At 38.9% G+C, this 12,388-nt stretch overlaps 1 protein-coding gene across 1 annotated transcript; it reads left to right on the forward strand.

Annotated features, from left to right (window-relative positions):
• The first annotated feature begins 228 nt into the window (after nt 1–228).
• On the forward strand, nt 229–9,079 carry lhx6b (LIM homeobox 6b). The gene is made up of 8 exons (XM_053325284.1): nt 229–318; nt 912–1,043; nt 1,494–1,615; nt 3,635–3,855; nt 5,382–5,482; nt 5,616–5,711; nt 6,676–6,847; nt 8,912–9,079. The coding sequence occupies exons 1-8, from the start codon at nt 316–318 to the stop codon at nt 8,992–8,994; spliced, it is 930 nt and encodes a 309-aa protein (XP_053181259.1). The 5' UTR covers nt 229–315; the 3' UTR covers nt 8,995–9,079.
• The last annotated feature ends 3,309 nt before the right edge of the window (nt 9,080–12,388 follow it).

Raw genomic sequence — 12,388 nt, forward strand, 5'->3', positions numbered from 1 at the left:
ACACTCGGGTTGCCTCTTATGAAGCGAAGCGTTTCAATCCACCGCTAATTGCAGATATAGTCCCATCCTTTCTTTTCTCTGCGTTTGATTGCATGGGAATATAGCCTCCTATTGCGCACAAGAGGAATGATCGATCATATATAGTTTTTTTTTCTTCTAATTGCATCAAAATTTCTTTTGTTGCCAGGGTTTAAATGCAGGAGAAACTGTTATTCGTTGTTTTGGACCGGATATAGTGTGGGTTGGGGCAGAGATGCGTAATGCGCAGAGCAAGCTCCATCTTCTCTCCAAATAGGCAGCGTTCAAGACCCGAAAATGGTGAGTCACAAACATCTGGACGAGTTTGGTGTGCAGCCTTTTGATTTCTTTGTGTTTCTATCTGTTAGGTTTCCTTGATTCCTCTTCTTCGCTCTCTTCTTAAACTTTTCGCCTGCGGGTAAAACCTCCGCGGGGCTCTAATGATTTGACAGAAGGTTTAATCATGACTGTGTCTCCAGGCTGTGTGCGTTAATGATCTGGGATGAGATGGAGAATAAAGCCACTAGTTTATCCACTTCTAAATTGCTGAATAGAGTTCACATGATGCTGTATTTCAAGCTGTAGCTAATAAATCTCTATAAGATTTTCAAATGAGGCTTTAAATTATGGATTGTAGTGGCACGTACGTGGATGTGTGCGCCTTTAAATTGTAGTAAATGTAAAGATTATAGTGTCATGGAGAAAATAAATCTCTAAAAAAAATGGCATCACGTCATTTCAGTGAGACTTTAGTGTTTAGTTTTTTAGTTATAATAGCGTATTGCACCGACTAGACCGACTATTTTCAGCTATGCTTTCCTTTACAAAATACTATAAAATTATGAAACTGCTCCGATGTTCTTCTCCATATTAAACCGACTTTTATGAAACAGTCTAAGTCGGAGGTGAAGAAGGAGTCCGGGGAGTCCAGTCCGTCGGAGGCCGCCTGTCTCTGCTCTCCTCCGGCGGCCAAGAACCAGTGCGCCAGCTGTGGCATGGAGATCCATGACCGGTACCTGCTGAAGGTGAGAAACAGCCTGAAAAAAACCCCAAAACATTTTAAGCCAGAGAAGAAAAACAGAGGGAGAAATTCAACAAGAAGGGTCACAGAGATTTAACATCCTTCAACTGCGTCAATTAATCATATTTGAAGCTTTGTGTTTATCTTTGTTTTTAAGCTCCAAAATGTTTTATTTCTTTTTGCAATGGAGTGACATTTTGTTTGACATTTCATCTGATCTTCAGGCTTCATTATTCTGCTTTGTTTATTCTCCTTTTCCCCCTCAACAAATTATTTTTTAGGCCTGTTTATCTTTTGTTTGTGGATTTCCTGCTTTGCATGAAGGAAATTATGATTTAAAACCTCGTTGTTAAACATCTAAATTAAGTGATGGAGACTTTTTCTTCTCAGTTTTGTATCAATGCAATGATGACATGCATTATCTTGTAATAAGTGTGATTGTGTCTCCACTCAGGTCAACAACCTGAACTGGCACCTGGGCTGTTTGGAGTGCTCAGTGTGCAGGGCGAGTCTGCACCAACACAGCAGCTGCTACGTGAAAAACAAAGAAATCTACTGCAAACTGGATTATTTCAGGTAGGATTGGGTTTGATTATTTTATAAAACAAGCATTTCTGATCGTTAAAAGCTTGATTTAGTTTTGGATAGTCAAACTGAAAGTATCTGTTTTAATAAATAGGCTGCAACAATTAAGTCAACAGTCCTACGTCTATAATATCCAATAAACTAATATTAATATATTTTGATTAACGTTCAATTTAATTTCGTCAATTGCTGAAATTAGATTAAAACAATTCACTTATAAATTTAATTAAAATGTGTAGTTTTTTTAAAAGTTGATTTCTATTCAGAGTTTATTTTAGTTTAGTTTTTTGGTCGTTTCGTCTCAACATGTCGATTCTGGAAAAATTGACAAACAGCCTGCACACGCAAAACATGTGATTAATGGTGATAGTTTCATTTAGCTGCAGATGTGTTTAGCTGCATTTGAGAAGTGTTTAAAAGACAAAGAAATAAACGGTGAATAAATGGTGAAAAAACACACAAATGAAAAATCCGACTTTATGCAGTAGGATATTTATTTCCCTCTGAAGTAGGCTACAACTGCGTCTGCGCAGCACAAAATATCATATATATATATATGTATATATATATACATATTTATTTATTTATATTTCAGATTACCTTAAAATTCCTCACATGGACTGATGCTTGTGCTGCAATATTTAAAGAGGAAACTGTCCCTCTTAAATCGGCTTTCATCTTTTAAAAACGTTACATAAAAAAACAGCCAAATCGAATAAAAGTCACTGTTTTTATAGGCCTAAAGCAAAATTGTCTGTAGACATGTAGGATATTTTTTATGCTTTTTAAAAAAAAAATTCTGAAAAAACAAACAGAGAAAATCTCAATGAAGAAGAAAATGTTATCACTTAATATTTCAGACTTAAAATGAGGCTCAAAGATCTTCACTGGCCTGAACTGAAAGTGGAAAAAAAGATTACTGAAATATTTTTCTGTTCTGGTGATAAATTATTGGTTATAATGTGGTTTATTTTTATGGGTGTTTTTATAGCTAATTGATCGTTGGTCTCTGAGGTCAATTTGAACTCAAGTACAACACAATTTGGCTCCCCAATTTAGGGAATCATTATTTTATGAGTAAGAAATCTGCTCTCAGCAATACTGAGCTTCTCAGCACCAAACCAGCAGCAAGACAATAGTAATATAGCAGCATCAGATCTATGAACACGAACCTCAGTGAATGAAGCTGGGGCCCCAGACCATCAGATCCCTGGTTTAATGCATGTTTGTGGGTTTTGATAGTTTGATTAATTCCAAATTCATTGTCTCTTATTGTCCATCATTATAACACAAAGCTAGTTTTGCAGCCATGTCTTGGAAACAGAAACTGGCAAAACAATCTCACATCGAGGTCTATTTAGTTATTGTGGAGCTTTGTATCATATCATAAAATCCTCCTCAGTAGAGTGTGTCCAGTTGCAAATGTAGATGTAGAAAGTTCACTCTTGAGCTTAGAAAGAGAACAAAATCTCACCAGTCAAGCCTTTTATTATTTTAATTTGCATGTATTTTCCTCTCACATGGTGCATCTTCCTAAAATAATTAAATAAATAACCACAAACCAACTGATCAGTCCAGTACTGGTTAATCTCTGAATTTCTGTTTCTGTAATGAAGCTGCAGTGTGTGGTTTTGTGTATGAACTGTATGGAGTTGAACAGAAGGGGAGGGCCATCAATAGTGAATGGACTGCACTTATATAGGTCTTTTCTAGACTTCTGGCCACTTGAAGCTCCTTTACACTTCAAGCCACAATCACACACCCATGGTGGCAAGCTACCACGCAAGGTGCTGGCGCAACCATCTGGAATAATTTGGGGTTCAGTACCTTGCCCAAGGACACTTTAACATGTGGACTGGAAGAGCCAGAAGTCGAACCGCCAATCTTCCGATTAGTGGGCCACAGTCGGTCCCACAACACGTTTTTGCCTTCGAGCCTCAAATAAAAGAACAATAAACTCTGATGCCTCCAATCTAAATCTTCACCTTCTTGTTTCCTTCTCCCTTACAGTAGGTTCGGCACCAAGTGCGCCCAGTGTGGCCGTCAGGTGTACGCCAGCGACTGGGTGAGGCGGGCCCGGGGCAGCGTGTATCACCTGGCCTGTTTCGCCTGTTTCTCCTGTAAGAGGCAGCTGTCCACTGGGGAGGAGTTCGGCCTGGTGGAGGGCAGGGTGCTCTGCCGCAGCCACTACGACATCATGCTGGACAACCTTCGCAGGGCCGCTGAAAACGGTAACGCTTGCCTTCAGAAATGTACTCTGATGATCCAACAACACAAAGTCTGTAGCAGTGAAAGTCTCAGAAACAGATGAAGCGAAAATATTCTGGAAACTCTTGATCACTTGAGCTCAAATGTTTCCAGTCTTCCCTTAGGATATTTTTCCACACTGGTTGACAACTTCACACATGTAAAAAGGCCTTTTTCTGAATGTGTTCGCTTCATACACTCTTATTGATTCAAATATTAAAATCTAAAGCCTCACTTTTACTGCTGCATCATTACTGGGCAATCCTAGATAACATGTTCTTCATTTTCAACATGAAATCCAAATATTTGATCCCAAAAAACATTTGAGCAGCCGTTGTCCAAACAACATGAGTTTTTAATGATGGACACAGGTGGCCGCAACATGTGAGAGGTTTAGTAGGTTGATTGACTTTCAAAAGAAGAGAAATCTAATGAAATAATCACTTAAAATACTAAAACTTGAAGGTAGGGTGGTGACAAGGAATGCTTCATCTACTAATATCACCAACTCGAATGTCCAGTTTATCATATTACAGCTGAAAAATCATGACACACACATTAAAAATATGGGTTAAGATTTTACCCAGTTTGGATCCATATATCAAAGACACAATACTGGTTTAAAAAGCAACTCTGTTTGTTTTCACCTAATTATAGTGTTATTATTTTTTACTTTTATTTACTGCACCCAAACTAAAGCTTGTTAAAATCTACTCTACACTTACATAGTTTGTTAATGGTTGGTCATTACTGTATTTTTTGAATGTCACATGCACATTGTTTAGTACAAGAAAAAATACATTTGTGACCGTTTTTAGCTAAAACTTGTAGTGTGTTCCCAAGGCAGCATTAGTACATGCAGGGGCCCCTGGGCACTGAAGCTCATTTCCCACAAAAAGCTTTTATTTTATTCTGATTTGATAACACAGCTGTTGGGTGGAACCCTTGTAACTCCATAATAACCAAAATCAAGAGAATGGGTCAAGCGTTGTTTGGTATTCCCGTAGAGCCCAACAAAAAGACAAAAAAAAAAAAAAGCACACACATTTATTTTCTCCCATTCTTGAGGGCCCCTTTCTGCCCAAGGGCCCAGATTGCCTGCATGGTAGATCTGGCCATGTGTGTACCCAACTTCGAGTATTATTGGTACTATATCCACCCAAACTGGGTAAAAGTTTAACCCAGTGTTTCTTTACTGTTAATCATGTGCGATAGATAGAATAATCCATATTAAAAAGGTTATGTCCCCACACGTTTCTCTCTGACAACTCTGGATGTAAACTGCTGTGGTGCATGACTTCCTTCAGTTAGGCTTGACGGTCGCGATGGTTTAAATACTTTGGACTGTGCGGTTGTTGGATAGAAAACATTTTAATCATGTTACATGTGTTGTTTGGACAAATCTTCAGTTTTATAACACAGACTTTGTGGAGCTGTAGCAAGATTAAATTGTTTTGTGTAACTTCATAATATGATGACAAGAAGGAAACCTGCTCTGATCTTTCATCAGGCACAGGACTGACTCTGGAAGGAGCGCTGCCCTCAGATCAGGACTGCCAACCCAAACCAGCCAAGAGGGCGCGGACATCGTTCACCGCAGAGCAACTGCAGGTAGACTCTGCACTGACTTGTGTGTGTATGTGTGTGTGTGTGTGTGTGTGTGTGTGTGTGTGTGTGTGTGTGTAGTTACACTCTAAGCCCTCTGTGTGTCACATTCATGACTGAAGGCAGTCTTTCTTTGCAGGTGATGCAGACGCAGTTCGCTCAGGACAACAACCCTGACGCCCAGACTCTGCAGAAACTGGCAGAAATGACGGGACTGAGCAGGCGAGTCATACAGGTATGAAAAAATGAAACATAAAACAACATAACATAACACAACACAACATGGGAAAAGGTTGTGAGATGATAAACAGGATAAGAAGCCTGTTGAATATTTGCTCTCTTTCTTATGAAACGAGCCTCTTCAGGGCTTTAGAATTAGTCGAATTAAACATTTGGTTCACATTAAAACACAAATGGCGATGATGGAAACGATCACAGCTCACATGGGATGAGGTGTTGTAGATAAACGTTTTGTTTTGTTTTAAGGGGTCACAAGCCAAAAGAATTAGAAAGCCATTGACATAAATAATGCTTCATATAAAGGTTTTATCTGGTTTCTGATGAATATTTGAAGGTCGATACTGATGCAAGTATTTCCGGATTAAACAAATAATTTTTTGTTGACGTTCATATTCTTTGGATTTGACATCTTTTAGACAAATAATGAACTAAATCCAGATAATCCCCTCCACAATTGTATTCATAGAGAAATCTTATTTAGACTAATAATTCTCAAACCTTTTATGTCCCTTAAAATATGTGACCCCTCTGCATCACATGTTTGACCAAAAGCTGTTTTTAACCTGTGAGATTGTTTGGATTGTAAAATATTTAGAGACTGGAACAGTATCCAGTATTTCAAAAGAAGAAAGTAAAATGTGAAAAATGCTTTTAATCATCTTGTGACCCTTCAGATTCAGGGAGTGGTGCTTTCTTTAGACCATTTTAAAGACTCTGAAACAAAGTGTACTTCATAGTAAGGCACACTGTAGATTTTACACTTTGACCCCATTGATCTGACGACTAAAATCCTCCCACACCGCACGGAAATGATCTCCCCTATGTCAACAAACAAACAATTAATATAGGTCTGGTGAGAGGAACATCAACCCAACCAGGACCCTGAATTTCACAATATTGTTCAAATACATTGTGCACTTCTTTGCTGCATGTTTCTCAACATCTGCCACATTTCCCAGGTGTGGTTTCAGAACTGCCGTGCGAGGCACAAAAAGCAGCCGCCCCCGAACAGCTTCTCTCAGAGCGCCCCGCTGTCCAGGATGCCCCCGTCGCTGCCAGATGATATCCACTACTCACCGTTCAGCAGCCCGGACCGGCCACATCTACTGGCCCTGCACGGATACCTGGAGAGTGAGTCTTTTTGTTGGTGCCACTTTGTGCTCCCTGAACAAAGACAAATGTCACACATTTTAATGATATTTTGGAAAAAGCAGAATGACACACTCTTCCTTATAATGTTTTTAGACTATTTTCCACCATTTTAAGTGTTTTCATAATCAGCTGAGTGTGTGCAGAGATTCGAGATTCAAAAGGTTTTATTTGTCACATTATACAATATACGCAATAATAGGCAGGTGGCATACATGAAGTAAAAAAAAAAAAAAAGTAATATTAAAAAAATCTAAATTCAAGGTAAAACATAATAAATAAGTGTAATAGTACTATTTACATTACATGTATATTGGCCTACTGTGTAGGTGGGTTGTGCAGTTTTTTAAGGCAAACTATGCAAAAAATGGAGCCCCATGGTATTCGAGTGGTTACCGCTTATGCCACATAATGGCAGCGTCCCTGGTTCGATTCTGGCAAGGAACCTTTGCTGTAAGTCATTCCTCTCTCTCTCTCTCTCTCTCTCTCTCTCTCTCTCTCTCTCTCTCTCTCTCTCTCCCTCTTTCCTGTGGGCCTCTATGCCAGCTGCTTTCAAATAAAGGCACAATGCCCAAAAGTAAATCGTTAAAAGAAAAACTATGCAAAAAATCACTGTTCATGCTCAAGTGTAAATGTGTAAAGTCGGACTCCAACTAAAGATTATTTGAATTATTGATGAGTCTGTCAATTATTTCTTTCTTGTTTGGTCCACAAAATGTCAGAAAATGATGAATCACTGTTTCTCACAGCCCCAGGCGACGTCTTCAAATGTTGTGTTTTGTCTACAACCAAAAATATTCCGCTCATCTATCAAAAAAGAGGCTGAAGGCAGAATTTGGACATTTTTCTTCTTAAAAAATGACTCAAAACAATAAATAGATTATCTAAATAGTTGGGGATTAATTTAATTGATTGCAACTACTCGATTAATTGACTAATCGTTGCAGCTTAAGTATTTGGAGTCAATTTTATTTGTATAGCCCAATATCACAAATCAAATGCCTCAGGGGATTTTACAGTCTGTGTAGCAATACAACATCCTCTGTCCTGAGAGATTCAAATAAGGAAAAACTCCCTAAAAAACCCCTTAATGGGAAAAAAATGTAAGAAACCTCGGAGGAGGGATCCGACAGATGTGCAATAGATGTGTACAGAATAGACTAAAAGGGCAAAATTACGTAAATACAGCATGAAAATACAGGATAAACAAATATTATCTGAATATGTTGAGGATCTTTTTCCGTACATCAGACGATCTTTTTTATTTTATTTAAAAGGGACCATGTACAGTTTTAACCATAAATGTAACATTTGATGCACTGTATGAGAGTGAACTTAAAGCTAGTTTTCATCTTTAGTCACAATTAAAATATATTACAGCACAGTCAATAAAAAGCATGATACAGAACATAAAGAATGAAACAGAATAAACATAGTACAAAGGATACAAAATATTACAACAGCACATCACACACGGCCAAAGTGTCAACTAGAGTGACTAATGAATGTTTGTGTAATTATAATCAAGAATATTTGTGTTCATAAGAAGATCATAGGATGAGACTTAAAATCAGTGGTTACAGAGCTGAGCAGATTTTACTGTACCGAAGAAGCTGCAGCTCTTCATGTTATCAGGTGGAGAAGTCCACTGAGTCGAAAAAGCTGACTGCCCAAAATGCAGTATGATGACGAGATATGGCACAATCTCATATAGACGATATTCTTGGGGATTTTATAGAGTTCACGGAGCAAAAATACACAATAAATCAGTTTCTAGTGGCTTAATTCATTGTTTGCTTGGATATTTTCAAGCAATCTATAATAACTCTACAGACATCTTAAACTCTTATGTTGTCTACTTTGTGTTTGTCATTTGTCTTGTTGCGTGTGATGTATGCACTGATGCTTTTACACAAATTAAGTTCTTAATGGATAAATAAAAGTTGTTTTGAATTTGAATTCGACACTTTGGGAGTTTCCATCCCTCCTCTTAACCCTCTTGTGGTTCCTCTAACTCATGTTGTCTCTCTTGTCGTCTTCCTGCAGGTCATCCCTTCTCAGTTCTTGCACCCCCGGGCCATTTGACCCATCCGTCCATCTCTCTACCACAGCTTCCCATCAGCCGCTGACCGACCCCCCCGGCGTCAAAATCTCCACTGTCACCACCACTCTGATATTGTGAAAACCAAAAAAAAACTTTGGGACACACTGTCAGTAATCTGCTCTGCTTGGAAGTCTAATCCTCGGGCGACTGGAGCTACAATCCGACGATCTGTTTTCAATCTGCCGGATTCTTCGTTGTGAAACTGCTGAGCTAAACTTGTCTTTTAAAGACGGCAGACTGTGGAGAAATGTCCCGCCTCCATGCCAACATGGGAGATTTTTTATTTTTTTTTGGTGATGCAGAGAAGAAGACCACTTTTGTTTCATTTTCCTTTTTTTTGATGGGACACAAAACATTGCATCAGGTCAGGATTTTTTCCTTTTGTTTACCCACTCATACAAGGTATTTTATTTGCTGCAATATGAGCTTTCCAGAAAAAAAAAGAAGAAAACAAGGAATGTTTTAGCAGTATTACAGTAAAACCTCAGCATTTTTTGTATTGGTGAAGAGCACATTTGCAGCTTTATTGTCGTTTGTTGTTGTATTGTTGTCATAAAAATGGAAACTCTTATTTATTCAGAACAAGACTTTACAAAAAGCACTTTTAAATGTGTCTTGAAATGGAGCAAATCAGTGATTGTACATTGTAAATACTGCTACGGTTTAATAAAATGTATCAGATCTGTTATGAAAATGAATAATTCAGCATCAGGTTGATTTATTCGGGCAGAGAGCAGGAAGGGGAGTGTGTGTGTGTGTGTGTGTGTGTGCTTTGTCACAGCCTAATTTTGGGATGAATTTCAGACTTAGGACCAGTTACATGGGGACCTTTTGTGCAACTGAGGACAAAAGCAGTGTCCCCAATTGGGAAAAGGCAGATTGGGTCAGTGGTTATGGTTAGTGTTAGCTTAAGTCTCCAGGAAATTAATGTCTGTGTCATATGTCTATGCAACGTCCCCAAGAGTGACTGTGGTCTGACGGGAAGTGAGGCCATTTTAGGAAAGTGAAGACGTTTTTTGCCAATGGGTTTAAGTTTGGTTTAGGGTAAAGATTGGGGTTAGACATTTAGTTGTGATGTTTGAGGGTAGGTTTAGGGGCTAGGGGGGAATGCATTATGTCAATAAATGTCCTCCGTATGATAGCTATAAGAATGTGTGTGTGCCTGTGTGTGGCTGAAAATGTCAGGACTAACCAGCATTTTCCAAGACAGAGAGATGTGCATCCACATTGTATCAGGAGGCTATTTAAACACCCACAGCTACTAAATCTAAAGGTCGCCTGTCGAGAGGCCAAGTACTCGCTGTAACCTGTTATTGAGAGCAATAACCTGCACATCATCTTCAATTTAGATGCTGTACTTAACGATTATAGACGCCTTCACTCAAAATGTAGCCATTGATCGGGCAGTTTGTTGGCTTCCAGGAGGCATTTTAACACAGATTATCTACAGTTGTTACATTGATTGATGGCACTTAACCGGCCGTGATGGGAAAAATAAATGAGAGACTTTGAGTTAAAGGATATCGTTATATCTGGATTTCCTAAACAGGATCAATGTGCCTTTTTGTTTTTTTTGTTTTTTAGCACTGAAGTAAATTCTTTGAGCGAGCCACGCCCATCCACTTCTCCCTTCACAACCCTGTTTACATTTACAGTACTGACACTCAGAGAGAGGCGGCAGAGAGGGGCCGATTCACCATTGCTAAGGAAAATTTTTCTTAGTTTAAAAAATGTGACAAAAAGATAAGATATTATAGCTCAGGCCATTAAAATAGGTTATTGAAGAATTGTGTCATTATACAGTTAAAAAAAAAAACCTCTAGATGACTTCAAATATATCTTCCACCGCAGTTTCACGTTACCTCTGGTATATTCATCAATACTAATTCATCTGCAATAAGCTGAATATCAAATTTACCATCGCTAATAACCCAAAGAACATCTTTGCAAGATTTAAAACACTTCCGCACTGTAACCATTTTCCATATGCATACGAGAAAAATTACATCATACATAAAAAAAAACTTCTCTTGAGTTGGAAATTTAACCTGAAGGCTGATCTCAGGCAATTTAATAAATAAACTAATACTCCTGCAAAGAGAGTGGCATCAATCTTCACATCTAACACTTGTCAAGAAAGTGAATTGTATTTCCCAAAATGGGTTTAAGGAGGAGGGGGAAAGAAATCCCTGTCTTTTTAGGTTGCTGTTTATTCTGTCCGAAATTGGATAGTGTTGACTGGCTAAAGGGTCTTTTTTTTCTTTTTTTTTTTTACAGTAAACCTGAACACAAACATCTAATTCGAACAAAAATGCAGAAGCAGTAGCATCAAATCTGCATTAATACAGTTTCAGGTGACAGCAAGGTTTGCTCGTGGAGGAGCAGGAATGTCAGAAATACGACAGTTTGACCGAGCACTGCCTTCACACAGATAACATGACTACAGCAGATAAAAACATACACACAATGGCTCCCTTATACCGCTTTGAGATTTAATTAAAGATGGCCCAACATTGACTGGGCCAGGTGTGTGTGAGCATCATTGTCTGATTTTTTTGTATGTAGGAGTGTACTGTATGGGATGAAGGTAGAAGAGCACGACTTATATTATCAGACAATGTGAAATATGAGATTGAGATTTCCTGAACTTCTTCTTAAAATTAAACTTTCTTCTAATCAGTCACGTTCAATTAATTCAATCTAGGAGGAAACCTGTTCAGTAAAACCATGTTCCTCCTTGTAAAATCTTAGAACAAAAGCTGTCTTCATGCTGAGCAGAGAGATGATTATCAGGCTGATACAGTGTGGGCCACCTGCCAGTACTACACTGTAAAAACTCACATTTCTCCCCCATTTAAGTCCTTCTCAGAAACGAGTGCTCAAGGCAGCGTTTAGGCATGCCTCTCTCCATGCACAAGCATCCCTGAGCATTTAAGCCGCCCCGTTTTGTCATCATGTCATGCGTCCGCCCCGGTGATTGGCAGCTTCAAGTGGTTGCAGATGAAAGCGGCCCCCCATGCTAATGAATAGGCCTCTGATTGCAGAGCTGCTCGCTCGCTGAATTACAGCGTCGCCCGCCTAATGAGCAGATACACTGCAGTGCCCCTCGTCTCTGCGTATTCACATTTCTCTCCTTCAACGCTGATGAGCTCTCCCCTGCACAACAGTCAACAAAACCTCTGTGGAAGATTGCAATGTGAGCCATCTTCATCATCAGCCTCCTCCTCAAGTTTATTTCAGATGCTGCCATATGCTGGCAGAGTCTGCTCATTTTTTTGTCTGCGAAGTTGTTTTGTTTCCTGCTTTTCACTTAAAGATATTATGTGACTGAACTAATGTTGCCATAGAAAGTGTCTGAATAGCTGATGAGCACGATAATGGCTCAGTTTCAACTCTTTAGTAGAGGAACTTGTATAATA

The sequence above is a fragment of the Scomber japonicus genome, chromosome 9 (genome assembly GCF_027409825.1).
Source record: "Scomber japonicus isolate fScoJap1 chromosome 9, fScoJap1.pri, whole genome shotgun sequence".
Classification (NCBI taxonomy): domain Eukaryota; kingdom Metazoa; phylum Chordata; class Actinopteri; order Scombriformes; family Scombridae; genus Scomber; species Scomber japonicus.